At 34.5% G+C, this 15238-nt stretch overlaps 2 protein-coding genes across 2 annotated transcripts; both read left to right on the top strand.

Moving 5' to 3' along the window:
• The first annotated feature begins 290 nt into the window (after window positions 1–290).
• LOC145689508 (uncharacterized) lies at window positions 291–7310 on the top strand. The gene is made up of 4 exons (XM_081763681.1): window positions 291–2431; window positions 3001–3215; window positions 4390–4549; window positions 7153–7310. The coding sequence occupies exons 1-4, from the start codon at window positions 2209–2211 to the stop codon at window positions 7308–7310; spliced, it is 756 nt and encodes a 251-aa protein (XP_081619807.1). The 5' UTR covers window positions 291–2208.
• A 52-nt stretch (window positions 7311–7362) lies between these two features.
• LOC145665059 (uncharacterized) lies at window positions 7363–10837 on the top strand. The gene is made up of 2 exons (XM_081732353.1): window positions 7363–8108; window positions 8265–10837. The coding sequence occupies exons 1-2, from the start codon at window positions 7363–7365 to the stop codon at window positions 9490–9492; spliced, it is 1974 nt and encodes a 657-aa protein (XP_081588479.1). The 3' UTR covers window positions 9493–10837.
• The last annotated feature ends 4401 nt before the right edge of the window (window positions 10838–15238 follow it).

Raw genomic sequence — 15238 nt, 5'->3', positions numbered from 1 at the left:
TCGATGGGAAACTGCATTAATGACCCTGCAACCAACCTACACGTAGTTTACGTACGTTACAAACTTCGTACTCAGTGGGTCAACTTTTGGAGTATTCCATTCCATCAATCCCGCGACGGAACGAGAGCGACATTGCAAACAAGCTTACTAATACCTAATTAACTACGAAAGGGGGTTCTTAGGGGAGCCTCACCATATCGCATATTTCCAGTCATTGTGATTGTTTGCGCCACCTTTGGCGTTATGTTAAAGCGTTGTTTATTTTATGAGTAATTAAGTCTGTGCAGCTGACCCCATATGTCCGTCTCATGTAACTTTCTGCGGACTTCATTATTGACACAGGCTCTAGGAGGTGCTGCTTGAGTTCGTTCGTCACTTGCAACGCAGTCCCACAGCGGTTTGGAATAACGATCTGCTTTAATGCTTGGTGAGATCTGTCACTGAGAATTTTCTTCTGACTACCGTTCTCTTCAGCGATGTGGTTTTGTAGTCCGGGCACAGTCCCTCGTGACACACTTGTCACGCTCGCACCTCTTAACAGAGCACTGATAATTTTCTTTCTTTGGAAAGTGGTCATCCTCTGCACGCCTCTCTTCTACTGGTCTTGAGGTAGTACGGAATTTGCCCTAAGACACGATCACTAACGGCTCTGCTCTGCGTTGACAGGCTGACGATTGTCATCCCAGACAGCTGACGTGTTTGTGTATTTTAATTAAACTGATAAGGATCTGACATAGCAGAGATTCATATGCTAGGAGAATCAATTAATATGATACGATTTCAAATAAGTTGAAATAACGGGAATACTAACATGATATTCCTCGTACTTAATATCATTTTCACTACAAACTAAGATTTGTTTTCATAAAGTATATGTAACTGAACCAAGTATGTGTAACGTAGATGTATAATCTTGGTATTATCTGATCTCCCGTAGAGTGGTCTCTGCACCCGTCAACTGAACAGATTCAAGTTACGATAGTGATTCGTTGCGCACGCAAATAGTAGGTTCAGTTCGTAAATAGTTTGTTCAGCTGTTGCATAGAGTTGTAAATTACAGTAAATCAATTTACATAAAACTACAAATCGACTGCATGTATAGATCTGAGTTATTAAAATACATGATGTTTGAAAGATTTCGTTGTTGTGTAGCGTTTCAATTGCAGGGATGAGTCATAAGCTTTGCATCTTTCGCAGTGTGTGTCACGTGACCGAAGCAGTTCATTATGTACCAAAAATACTCTATGTTGATGAAAAGAAATCAACCTTAAACAGCAAGAGATCCAAAACCTCATACCTTCGAAACGACTCGGAATTAATTTTAGGAACTTATAAGGACTTGAACCTAATTCGTACCTAACTGTTAGCATATGCTCCAGACCTTGCATCCTCGGGATATTACTTTCTTTTATCCATAGGTCAATTCTTGCACTCGTGATACCTCAACAACCAAGAGAAGGTGTAAACTTCAATGCAGGAATTCATCGCTCCGAAAGAGAAAATGAGCGCGCGCTCAAAAAATAGGGCAGAAGGTTGCTTCAGACGGTGCAGTAGAGTAACCGCACGTTTAGTGCTAGGCAGCTTTCATTCTAATTGACACATAAGCAAATAAATGACCGAAATATTGCAGATCTTTTGACTCATCGTTGCAAAACAACTTGGGGAGTCTAAATTATTTTAACCCTTTATTCACAAAATGAATTTACACATATTTTAAACTACATATCTGTTTCATGACATACCTGTTGGTATGTAATAACTGCACAAAAAAGAAAAAAATATGGGAAAAGATATATTAGTGACCTTTTTTAATGTTGGTAATTTTTAGTACCAGTTATGTATATCATAAGTTTATATAAACAATACATAGCATACCTTACTTATGTATAGAGAAACAAATAAAAATACATACCAGTGGCTGTGAACACAAAAATTACCACAAGAAATATTACAGAAAAGGATATGCACCTCTTCTGACGATTACAGAACTGCTACTTCATAGGGAGTAATTTGCAGAGCAGAGAAATGGAGCGACTGAGAACACTGATTTTATCTACCAGTTGTTCTGGAGAATGTGATGTGTACGTCCTTCGAAGTCAGATCAGGAATAGTAGCGACTAAGCCGAAATAGAACCATTGTTTCTAAGTGGTACTTTTAAGTACTGTCAGTAAATAAAGGATTAAAACATTGTGTTGTTTCTAGCTTTTATGAAGTTAAATTTAGTAGTAATTCATTTCTATTTGTTTACGTCATATATCTGTTTAGGAAGCACTCAAACAAACACCAGTGAATTGCAGCAAAGTGAATGTATTGAAGCTAAGGAAATTTCCCCACATAGTTCGTATTCAAGCAGTGTGTGTAGTATCAGCAAGAAATCAGATTCAATAATTGTAGAAGAAAGTAGCAAGGACATTCAAAATGAAGATACAGGTTACTTTAATGCCTGAATTAATTCCTTTTATTTTTTTAATACTATATTAGGTGCACAGACTTTGTTTTTCGTTATAATTACTTGCTAATTTATTTGACAATAATTTGAATTGCCATTTCAATCTACTAGATTTTTTTTTTTTTTTGGCTCAGATCGCCCCTTTCAGTTTTGACACCTGAAAGTTTAACCGAAACAGGGCTATCATCATTGCAATCTTCTTTGCTTTATTATTTTTTCATCATTCATTTGTTTTTCTATTTGGACAAGGGTGGACAGGGACGAGGGATAGACATCCTAATGTCTCCTTAGTGGAGTGAGTTCTCATTCACCTTATGTAATACACATGGCTTTTAACATCTGCTTCTGGCAGTATGTAAATTCTCGCCAATCTGAGAATTCCGAGTTTAATCCTCAGTGGTAGTACCTGTGGTTCGGATTTCAAGTTAAAGATTTCTTGGCAGGCTGTACCTACGTCTCGTATTTATAAGGCAGGAAATGAGTTTTAAGTTCATTGCAAGGCATAATTTCAGAATGTTCAAGTGTTAATAAAATTTTCCTCTCCTTTCAGCTGTGCTAAAGAGAGTTCTTGAGGTATTGGAGGGGCTAAAAATACAATTACAAACAAATACGAATCTGCTAACTGATATTCTTACGTTATTGAAGAAAAATGTGAATAGCGAATATGTTCTACATTCAACTGCCCCCAAGTTAGCAGTGACAACGCAAGAAGAGTTGAAAGAGCTAGGTACAGCTTGTACTGAAGACAACTATAAGAAACATGTGGTATGCTACTTTCTTATATTACTGTTCCACATAATCATGTCTTGTTAATGTTGTAGTACTTAGGCTTGAGCTGAAAAGGGACGCTTAACTCCCAGTAAATTGTTTCTACTGCAAGGAAATATAAGCACAAAACAGTGATAAAATTTAATAATTTATCAACAAGAGTATATGAACATTTCGTTGATGACATGAATTTGTAGAAACAAATTCTCATTGAGAGAAAAGATTTATCTGAACATAGCAATCAAATTTTTTAACACTTATTTGTAGTACTGTTTCGACAACTTTGACGTTGTATTCATCAAACTTATTTTCTCGTACATTCGTATTTGATAAAGACAAAGATAAATTGTTAAAACAAACACAAATAGATATAGGATAATGTGTACAGCTTTACTTGCTTTAAACCGTCTTGAAATTATTCGTTTATTAGTTTTGAAAGTAATTCAGAGTAGTTTCATGGGATAATGTGAAGGAGAATTCTCATTTAGCACATCCTTATGAACGTAGATGAAATCCCTTTGAAACAACTTTGAGTAGCTTGGTCACTTTAGTTAGGTCAGAGACAGCACGTAAGTTGTCCCCTTTAAGTATTAATATTTGGGATCCTGTGGCTTGAATTGCATTGGTAAGATCTGTTATTATTTCGAGCTTTAAAAGCGCTAGAATAAAATGAAAGCGTTTCAAGGCTACTAATGAGACAAGGAAAACATTCAAACAGTTGCTCATGGGAATTCCTTTTCAGGGTAGTTTCAAATCTTTAAAGGAAAAAGTGGCCTAATGTGTCTCTAGACAAATTGTTGTACTATATTTTTTAAGTAATTTCTTATAATTTCGAATAGGGTAATTATTCAAATTATGATGTTGAGTTGTGGGTGTATATCTATTCAGTTTTTTTCCCCATCTATTAAATATTATTTCTTTGACTCAATTTCTGGTGAGCATTTATTTCATTAATCATGAAACAGTCTGGTCGGTTGCATAATTGAGGAAGGTAATTTTATTATAGATTCCGTTTCCGGGTTATTTATTATTGTACATTCGAACTCTGATCTACAGGTATTTGACTAGGTTGGAACCCATGTTATCATCAGCAAGTTTGCATGATTCATTATGATGTGTGCTGCTTGATGATTCTCATTAGTCATTTTGCAATACTCCGTTTTCATTCTAGGTTCAGTTCCTAAGACGTATCGGAGGCACTAATCTTCATCATTTAATATGGAAGTTAATGCCTACTATTATGACCAACAATGTAGCACTTAATACAAACATGACGGGAACAAATGGAAAATTTGCCTTTCGCAAATCCAATGTGTTTTCCGTAATCAAAGGTATTGTCCTTAAGTAGTTCAGCTACTCTTTTCACATTTATTGTCACATTGTGCTGAAAAATACAAAGAAGCTTGGTTCTTGGTAATGAGTACTTCATAACTATTTACAGACGTTGTAGGATGCATGGTAATACTTACTTTACATTATAGTCACTTAAGCACCCAAATGTAGAAAAATTTGACACTACGTTTCAATGACCGTTTGTCTTCTTCATGCATGTAATTTTTTTAAAAAAGGAGCTGCATGTCTCCTTGTAGAGCTACATATTTGAGCAGTTCCACTGTAGAAATATGTATAAAAGTTCTTTAAATCGCCGCTTTATGAATTATTTAATGGAAGCCACCCCTTCCTCTTCTAAGTTTTTTTTTTTCTTTCTTCAGGAACATGTGAACAATCTGTCCCCGTGATTGTGTTATTTTTCTACATAGTTTTTCACCTGTATTGAACAAATCGCTTACTAAACCATGATACAATTATCCTGTTTTAGCAAGCAGCACCGTGTTGTTATTTGGAGTAGAAAGTATTATATATATATATATATATATATATATATTGTCCACTGATCTAAATCGTAATCTGGCTGATTCAGGATTACATCAGGAACTATGAGAAATCTTTTTTCTGGTTTCAGGTTTAAACTGGATTCAAAAGAACAATATGTGGGAATTAATCATTAAAACCTATCAGCTAGTTCAAAATAAACAGCAGTGCGGAATACATCTGAAATAAGTTTTATAAGTGAGTGGGACATTTTAATTGGATTGCAGGGAGATTCTTGTCTCATGATTCAGTAACTGATTAGTTGAAATCAATACAGGTGAATAACGCTATGTGAAATATTATATACTTTTATTTTGTTTTAACATGGGGATGGATCAGTCATGTGTTGTTGAAAAAGAAGACTTAGAAGAGGAAGGAGTGTTTTTTGTTAAATAAGTCGTATAGCGGAGTTTCAAGGAGCTTTCAAATTTATATTTACGGTGGAAGAAACTGTCAAATATGTAGTTCCAAAAGCAGCGATTTTTTTTTTTTTTTAATCTTTTAAAGTGAAATGACAACGGTTCATTGAAACGTAGCGTCATTTATATGGAGTTCAGTATACTAAAACTCCTTTCTTGTATATTTACCATGTGTTCATATATATATATATATATATATATATATATATATATATATATATATATATATATATATATCCCTTGACAGCCAGGAATACACGGGATAAAATGGCTTTCAATCCTCCTTTACACTGGTTGAAATGATACCTGAATGTGCTTTAGCTCCTCTCTTGATCATATCCTGGATCCACGCCTATATATATATATATATATATATATATATATATATATATATATATATATATATATATATATATATATATATATATATATAATCTCAAGAACTAGTAGATGGATCATCGCCAAATTTGCCCATAATGTTAGGAATCGATATATTTCTTATTTTATTGATATATTTTATGGCCATTAACGGCGTCTATGGCCTTAGGCCCATCACGTTTGAGGGATGACGTCCATCGATGAGCACACAATCCGGGGAAAGAAGAAAGGAATGGGTAGGAAAGGAAGCCGCCTGAGATCTGTAAATTAGGTACCATCCCGGCATTTACCTGGTATGAATGAGGGAAACCCAGGAAAACTTCACTTAGGATGGCTAGCCTGAAAAAACTGTTTCATCTTTTCGACCGAGTGACCCCACCGGGAATCAAACCCGGGACCGCTCACCCCAAACGCCAGAGCGTCAGCTACTACCTCATGTTAAGAATCGAGTTTGTTGTTGCCAGTCGCGGTGGCCCAGTAGTAGAGTGTTCCTCTTAAATGTAGAATGCTGGTTCGATCTCAGCGATATCAGATAGCGAGGAGCTGTTTTCTGTAATCGATTAAACGTTCCAAGAAAATATTCAGTCTCCATCCTGAACTGAACTTTCTACTAAAATCGGGAGTGGTACAAATCCACTACAACTTCCGGAAGCTATTAGGTATATATTTTTGAAAGCGTTGCCTTTTATTCTTTATTGAAAAATGTTTGAAACATTTTATAGTTTCAGTAACAGTTTTTCTGTTATGCAATGTGTAGAACAATACTTAGGTTCATAATGTCAACATCCAACCTATCCATAATATTCATCGGCGCGTAAACGGATTTCAAATTAAAAATGATTTGCATAATCCCATGATATATCTATCATAGTCTGGATTCTGGTTGGCCTTTCCAGTTTTTACTTTCTAGATCCGCCACTGACTAAAATAACTCAAATTAGCAGTTATTCCTCCATATCGCCCCCCTTAGGAATTCGTTCTGGATCCGCTCTTGTGTAAAAGCGTGTTTAATATTTAATTAATCTGAGAACAATTAAAAGTATAGTGTTGTGTGTTTCTAAATTATTATGATTATTATTATCAAAATTCATAAGTTCGTTGATTTTCCTGTCTTATATTTTTGCTTACTTCTTCCGTTCTTTAGTGAGTTGCAGTGTTCATATTATGTTAATCTATCTTGTTTTAAAATGAATTTGTTGCTACTGGTTTGCAAATTTACGTGTATTGCTGTTGAAATTAGAGCTTACTTTGGACTTTTCTTACAGAGGTGGTTCGGATTATAAACAAAAATTCAACTGAACAAGAAGTTGAAGTACTCACTGGAAGATGGTTGAAGAATGCATCTGATAGATGTGGTGGAAGAGAACGAAGACGAAAATCTCAAGAAGCTAAAAGTGGAACTGAAATAAATAATTCGGAGTAAATAAGTAACCAGGTTCTATGCAAATCTTCAATGTGTGTCAAGTGTCATTGCAATGCCAAAATACAAAAAATCAGACTTAAAAAATACAGATTACTACCATATTAGAAAAGCTGTAAGACAACACTTAAGTCCATGTATTAGACGGACTGAACGTTCGACATCTGTGTCATGTCAAGTTAATGACCCTTGTTTAAGGGATGTTTTCGTATCTAGTCATTGTTCTATTACTTTCAAGAATACCGGTAGCATTGAAAACCACGAAAGCCTTACTGTAACTTCTGGATGTAGTAATGGGATGGAAAACCCTGTTTCATCTAGGCATGAAACTAGCAGTGATTGTAATGTAGCTTTGTGTGATGTGAACCGTGCTGTCGTTGCAGAAGATAGTGATTCATCCCTAAGTCATTCGTCTGGTTATGCTATACCGAACACAATTGTCAGTTCTTTGCCAAAAAACCTAATGCATTGGGCTGTCAAGAATAATTTAACATACAATAGTATAAATGAGTTATTATCCATATTGAGATATCACGGTCATAAGGAATTGCCTATAGACTGCAGAACTTTGTTGAAATCCGGATCATTGACATCGGTGTTAATAAGAGAAATTGCAGGGGGCAAATACTTTTATGAGGGATTATGCCATGGAATTGAAAATTCAATTAAAAGTGGCTTGAAAAACCCAGAGTTACACCAATTTTCACTGAAAATAAATGTCGATGGCTTACCGCTAGGCAAAAGTACCTCAAAACAGTTCTGGCCCATGCTGTGTTTTGTGATGACAGCAAACCAAAAAACGTAACTTAGTATTTGTCTGATTTTGTGCGAGAAATTAAAATTATTATAGATACTGGAATAAGTGTGGAAGGAGATAGGTACAGGATTGATATTGAAAAGTGTCTGTTTGTTTGCGATACACCGGCACGTGCATATTTAAAATGCATAAAATCTCATAATGCGCGAGAAATGCACAGTAGAAGGTGTATATAAGTCGCGGATGATTTTCGATGACATCGATGCTCCTCTTCGAAATGATGAGACCTTCAGAACTCAGTTGCAGGAAGACCATCATACCGGCATATCTCCTTTTATGGAGTTGCCATTTAATGTTGTTGCACAATTTCCGCTAGATTATATGCATCTGATTCTGCTAGGAGTTGTTCGTAGATTAATAAATATTTTGCTAAGAGGACCTTTGAAAGTTCGTTTACCAACAGTTAGTGCTAAATTGCTTTCAGAACTGATCGAAACCTCAGCGGCTTATATTCCGAGGGAATTTGCAAGACGTTCTCGAAGTTTAAAACATTTTGATCGCTGGAAGGCAACAGAATTCCGACAATTTTTGCTTCACGTGGGACCAGTGATTCTGTCGTTTGTACTAATACCGGACTTATACGAACATTTCTTACTCTTGTTCGTTGCCACATATGTATTATCGCAACAGCATGTAAATGATGAAGCGTGCAACTATGCCGAAATTTTAATGAAAAACTTCGTAAGAAATTGTATTAAGAGATATGGCGAAGAAATGCTAGTTTATAATGTACATTCATTAATACACATCCCAAATGATGTAAGGCGATACGGCTCGTTAGACAACTTTAGTGCCTTTCCTTTTGAAAACTACCTTCAGAGGTTAAAAAAGTATATCAGGTCTCCGCATTCTCCTCTGGAACAATTACTAAATAGGTTACGTGAGTGTGAGGAGATGCCTAGTAAACCGATAGAAAATGATGTGAATGTAACTTTACGAAAACAGCATTCGTCTGGACCTCTGGTGCAGGGATTGCCTGACGGTGTTCTACAGTACAAACAACTTACTGTCGGTAGTTTTACCGTGTGTGTTTCATCTATGAGAGACAGTGTACTTATTCTCCCTTCGAAGACAGTTGTGTTTGTGAGAAACTTTGTAAGAACGAAGAATGATATCATCATAATTGGTCAACGATTTGAAAATCTTCAAGATTTTTTTATTTATCCTTGTATGTCACCTCATTTAGGCATATTTATAGTTCATGGTGTATCGTCCAAATTAGCAACATTTGAAGTAAAAGGTGCTAGGAAGTGCGTTCTAATACCTCTGATAAAATCTCCTGGCAATCCACGAATCGAAAAAGACAAATTTGTTTGTATTCCATTGGCAGCACATACTTCAGCTTCAGATGTTAGTGATTTGGAATAGAATCATAGTATGCAATAGTAAAATATACGCATGTAAATCCTGGATATTTTGTCTGGTGACGCCAGACATAGTCCTGAGGAGGTAAGAAAAGGGTGTGGCTGGTAACTATTTCTATACTGGTGTGATCAGGCAATACGTGAAATGCTAGTGACGCTAAGTCAGACCCTAGCATTTCACACATTGCCTGGTTACACCAATATAGAAATAGTTACCAGCCACACTCTTTTCTTACCTCCTCACGACTATGTCTGGAATTACCAGACGAAATATCCAGGATTTATATTTGTTTATTTTATTATCTGGCTTTTAAAAGTGAAATTTTTATTTTTATTAAGCTCTATAATTTACAACTTTGATAGAAACCTAGAAAAATAGTAATCGAAAATAGTAAAAATAGAAGCAATCGATATAAATGTGCAAGCTGAGCAAAGATGGTTGTAAAGAGCGAAAAGTAAAGGATATTACGGCATAGAAGTGAAAATGCCTTAGGAAAACTTTCATATAGCAGAAACGCTTTTTTTTCTTTGGCGACAGTTTAATTTCTTTGTTTTTATTATTTTGTCGTGAATATGTGAAACACAAAACTAAATTTTGTGTGATTTTTACGTGCTACAAATTCATTGTTACGCCTCTTGTCTTCAGTGTTATATGCAAGATTTATTTTTCTCTTTTCCATTCGATTATGCAGAGTATTCAATAATGGGTTGAGAACTTGGTTTGTAAATAAGGATCTATTAGCGAGAAATATATTAAAACAATATCATTTTCTTTCAAGTGAATTCAAAGCTAATTAATTAATCAAGTAATGCCGCATTCACATTTCAAAGTTCTGGGTTACAGTAGAGAAAGTCCAGTTGATAATGCATTTGATCTCGTTTACAGCCACACATGTTCTAAGGCTAAACATGTTCTAAAGCTAAACAAGATCACTATCAGTAGGCTTTGTTCTACGCTTGAAACCATTGTCAGTAAATTATCTTTTGGATGTACGATAAAGAAAAACTACATTGCTTGAGTATCTCATTATGAGTAAAAGTATTTATATGTAAACTTTGTAGCTTTGTGTACATATGCAAATTAATTCATTGTCTTAAATTTAGTAAGTGATTCCTTACACGAAATGAATGAAAAAGTGAATAAACATGGTTTCGAAAGTAACTCTAAAGGGAGGAGTTTTAGGAACCATGTGTTTTCGATTTTTTTTTTTATTTCATGTAAGGAATCGTCACATAAATTCATGACACCGAATTAATTTACACCCTCTGTATGTAGGGCTGAAAGTGATCGTGGTGCAAGTCAGTCAGTTCCATTTCCTTTGAAGACTATATATATATATATATATATATATATATATATATATATATATATATATATATATATATATATATATATATATATATATATATATATATATATATATATATATATATATCAGTGACGTATTTACGATTTTGTTTCGGGAGGGCTTTGCTAACTTTGGGGGGGGGGCTTTACGTGAAAATGGGAAAATTCTGCAAGATATTTCATATACTTATAGTAAGTAAGATTTCCGGGGGGCTAAAGCCGGAAGCCCCCCCTAAATACGCCACTTATATATATATATATATATATATATATATATATATATATATATATATATAATATGTATATGTATATATATATGTATTTTCATAGTTTTTCATGCCTTGGGTACAAGGAATGTATTACAATATGAGTTTGATACGTGTAGATATAATACAAAACATTGTTGTGTACGTTAGATATGTAAATTTCAGATAAGTAGTGATTGACAGTACCTTATGATCTTTTTTTTTTTTTTTTGGTACGTGACAAATTTTGTTCTTTGTTCCTTTACAGAATAGGAAGAATATAAAGTAGAAATTGTGTATAAAATAATGAACTTGCCATGTACCGCCATACTTCCTTCCGTTTGTTAGGTATCTTAACTATTTCATCTTTCTCGGGAACCATGATGACAGTCACTTAATATGTGCTTTCTGAAAACTCTCTATTTTTCCATCCTATGGTGTTCTATACTGTCATCTAAAAGAAAATTGAGCCCGAATATTCCAGAAAACATTAAATTTTTATAATTCCTACGTATCTTATTAGCCGTCCACTATCAAATTGAATAGCTACGTAAGGGTTAAAATGCAGTAAGTGATTTTGGGGTACTTGGAGCTCAGTTTTCGTTTACGGGAAAGTGCAAAACACCTCAGGATGGAAAAACAGTGAGTTACCTGCAAGCAAAAATAAAGTGATTGCAATAATGGCCCCCGAGAGGGTGGACTTACTAAATATACTTAATAAATCAACAGAAGAAAGTACCGTGCAGAAAAAGCAAGTTCATCGTTCTATATTAAAGATGTACCATATAGCTTCTACTAGTAATTAAAAAGTGGTTAATTATATGTTTACATTTATTCATATGTTTTACTAAGTAACAAGTGTCATTTGATAATTCGTTATATATATATACGGTAGAGTATTACATACTTTTTTCTAAATATTTCTTTATACGATTATATTTGTTCTGCAGTTCCAAAATGTACAGTATTAACAGCACTTCGAACAGAAATAGGTTAATATGTTTTTTTTTTTGTTTTTTTTTTAAGTAATAAAATCTAGTGTTACCAACTTGATGTCAGAATGTATAATTATTGTCTTCCTTAAATGTAAACAAAACTAGCATTTAAGTCAGCTTCTGTTACAGTAATCTTCTTAATGTATTAAAAAGAATAATCAGTAAATGTAAGGATGTAAATAACTTGTTTTATTGCTGATTCTGAGCGCCACAATTGTATTGCTAATACTGCTCTTCGATCGATAACTTTGGGTAATGTTCGTGAATAAGAATGAATAATAGTATGCAAATACGGTGTTTGGATACTTTCTATGATATGATAATCATAAATATTTTTGGCACAAGAAATCGAACAATACATTTGAGAAATATCACGTAATTGTGTTGTAAATGAGTTTATTCTTCAGTATACCATGAATCACATAAAACAGCTTGATAAAGGAAAGACAGGAAAAACTTCAACATTGGCTTTGTTGAGGGTGAAATTAACTTTTCTTTATTAATTTCATATTACTTATTTTACAATATATGATTTTGTAAGGTGCATGGGTTCGTGGTTCGATGCCAGGTTATGTGAGTTTTTTGGTAAACAACATTGTATTTTCTCTCATTTTTCCACATTCTCATTCCTCGAATTCTTCCATGATCAATCACATTCATCTTCCTCCTTTAGTCTACAATCAATAACCGTGTGTGACGTTAAAGTTTCCATTTCAATTTATTTTATACACGTCATTTGCTAATAGTGGTGATAATCTGCTTCATGTGACAAGTTTCGTCTAGCTCAGAAATTATTGAAGTTGGAATTTGGCCAAACTTCATTTGCTGAGTGCATCTTTTTGTCATTAATTAACTTGGATCTTTAATAATTTTATCTCAAGGTTAATAATGAACTTTCTGTTAGTTGTGGTAGAGCAGGGAGAACTGCAAACTTGTACTGCATTAAGGAAGAATAAGGTTAAGAAGTAAAAATTCGAAATGAAATAAAACTCCTAAATTTTGTCCCACGGGTATACCATATATTTTGAAGGAGACAAACGAACAGTGAAAATTGATTATGAAAGAATTGCTAGAATGAGAATGTGGAAGGAAATTGCAGAACTACAGAAAAAGCACGGACACAATGTTGTTCCTCACAAGCTCTCATATGCCTGAGAGGGATAGAAGCTTTCAGGACAGCCACCATGCTTACCATAAAAACCTGGAAATCACTAAAAGCTAATTCTTGCTTCTCTCAATATGAAAGTTCTCCCCTCTATTAAGTTTAGTACATAATGTACTCTAAATGCGTGTATTTCACTGAACTTATTTTTCATTAATCTCTTCAGTGAAGTCGCACATTTATATCAGTTTAATCGATGAATTGAAGTTACTTTCAAAGATGTGACATTAAGGCAAACCAGATTGTGGATGTTACTACAGCTAAGAAGGAACAATATCAAATAGTTATATTAAGTTTCTAACGTATACTTATCAGCTGTATTTCAATTCTTCTTCACTACTTGGTAGCGATGTGTACCAATCAGTGATGTATAATTGAGGATGTTTAGTATATATACGTCATGATTGTTTTTAGTTCGTTGATTTATATAGTTTTTTTTTTTCAATGAGCCACGATTTTATTCATGGTTGATTTTACTGCTTTCTTCGAATCTATTTAAATGCTCTGATCTTTTTATAAATAAAATTTGCTGTGAGTAATATTAAATGTATATATAATACAAATAATGTATATATTCAAAATGTAACAGACAGTTAACTTGAATTCAGTAAAATCAAACCATTAATAAGATCTGCCCATTTCAAGAAAGAAAGAAAAGCTCCATATAAATCAGTGAATTAAAAACAGAAGATAACACGGATACTCGACACACTTAAGTTATAATTAGAAAGAAGAAAGAGCTAAATGCAACGAGCAACTAGCAAATACGTGGGGGGGATTTCGGCGGCTGGGTATCGGCTAAAGGCGGGGGAGCAGCGGGATTATGGCGGACACCCCGCCGGCGGGACGAAGGCGTAATTAGTGTAATCGAGCAGGTGGCCCGGCGGCGACGTCCGCCAGCGGCCCGCCATTCGCACGTCGACGGGCCTACGGCGGCCCGCTGGCGGAATGCTTATGGGGTAGGTATTAATATAAAATGCTCTAATAGATTGAATAACAAAATTATTATCTAAGATTTCGGGATAACGCGTCCGAGAACGAAATAAAGTAGGGGAACGGATATTTGATTTTCTGGTAAATTGAGAACGACGTTCTCCGTATTCCCTCCAAATCGACCACTGATAACCCGTTGATCTTGACAAGTTTGCAAAAATCGAAATTAGGGTCAGTAGATATCATAAATATTCTTGTTTAAATTACTTTTTTATGAAGCAATGGCAAATTTCACTTTTCTCTCCGATCATAAATATATATTAGTTCAGCGTCCCTTGTCAGCAGCGAGGCTATATGAAACATGGAAATACTGGTTAACATGGAATCCGAACCACAATCGTTCTATGCTCTCCCTTCGGGACTCGAACCCAGGACCCCTTGCACAGAAGCGCACGTGCTAGCCACTAGACCAGCGACATATATATACACGTTGTTCACTAACTTATACTTAAAAGTCTTTTTTTTTTCGTGCTATTTATTTCTCTTATTTAATTTCAACAAATATTTTCTTTATGTATCGAAATGTTACTTTAAAAAAGTCTGAAATTCAAACTTTAAATCTATACGTAATTTATTAGTGGAAAGCATTTAAAAAAATCATACTTAATTTACAGATTATTCCTACTAAGTAATTTTTAGAAATACTTGGTCAACTCACACACCTGAAGGAGACTCAACCTCCTACAACAACATTCAGTTGTTTGTTTACATCAAAGCTTCCGGCAGCATGATTTTCGCCCGCAACGTGGAGGTTATTTTTTTTTTTCGTAGTGGCTTTTGCTCCACATGATTTTCTACTCTTGGTTATTCCCCGAAAAGTCATGAAACCGAGTCTAAAACTGGACTGTTTTAATCTATCTGAATTGCAAACGAAAGAACAAAACCAGTATCACACTTGAACTTCATATAAAAGTTACTTTTTTGGTTTAATTAATTTTCGAGCGACAATAGGAGATAATATAATAGAGAAGAAAATCTAATTCGAATTTTTAAAAAGATAAACACAT

The sequence above is a fragment of the Thermobia domestica genome, chromosome 1 (assembly GCF_964235325.1).
Source record: "Thermobia domestica chromosome 1, izTheDome1.hap1.1, whole genome shotgun sequence".
In the NCBI taxonomy this organism is placed as follows: domain Eukaryota; kingdom Metazoa; phylum Arthropoda; class Insecta; order Zygentoma; family Lepismatidae; genus Thermobia; species Thermobia domestica.
Note: the sequence above shows the minus strand (reverse complement) of the source record. Positions and strands in the feature narration are given on the sequence as shown.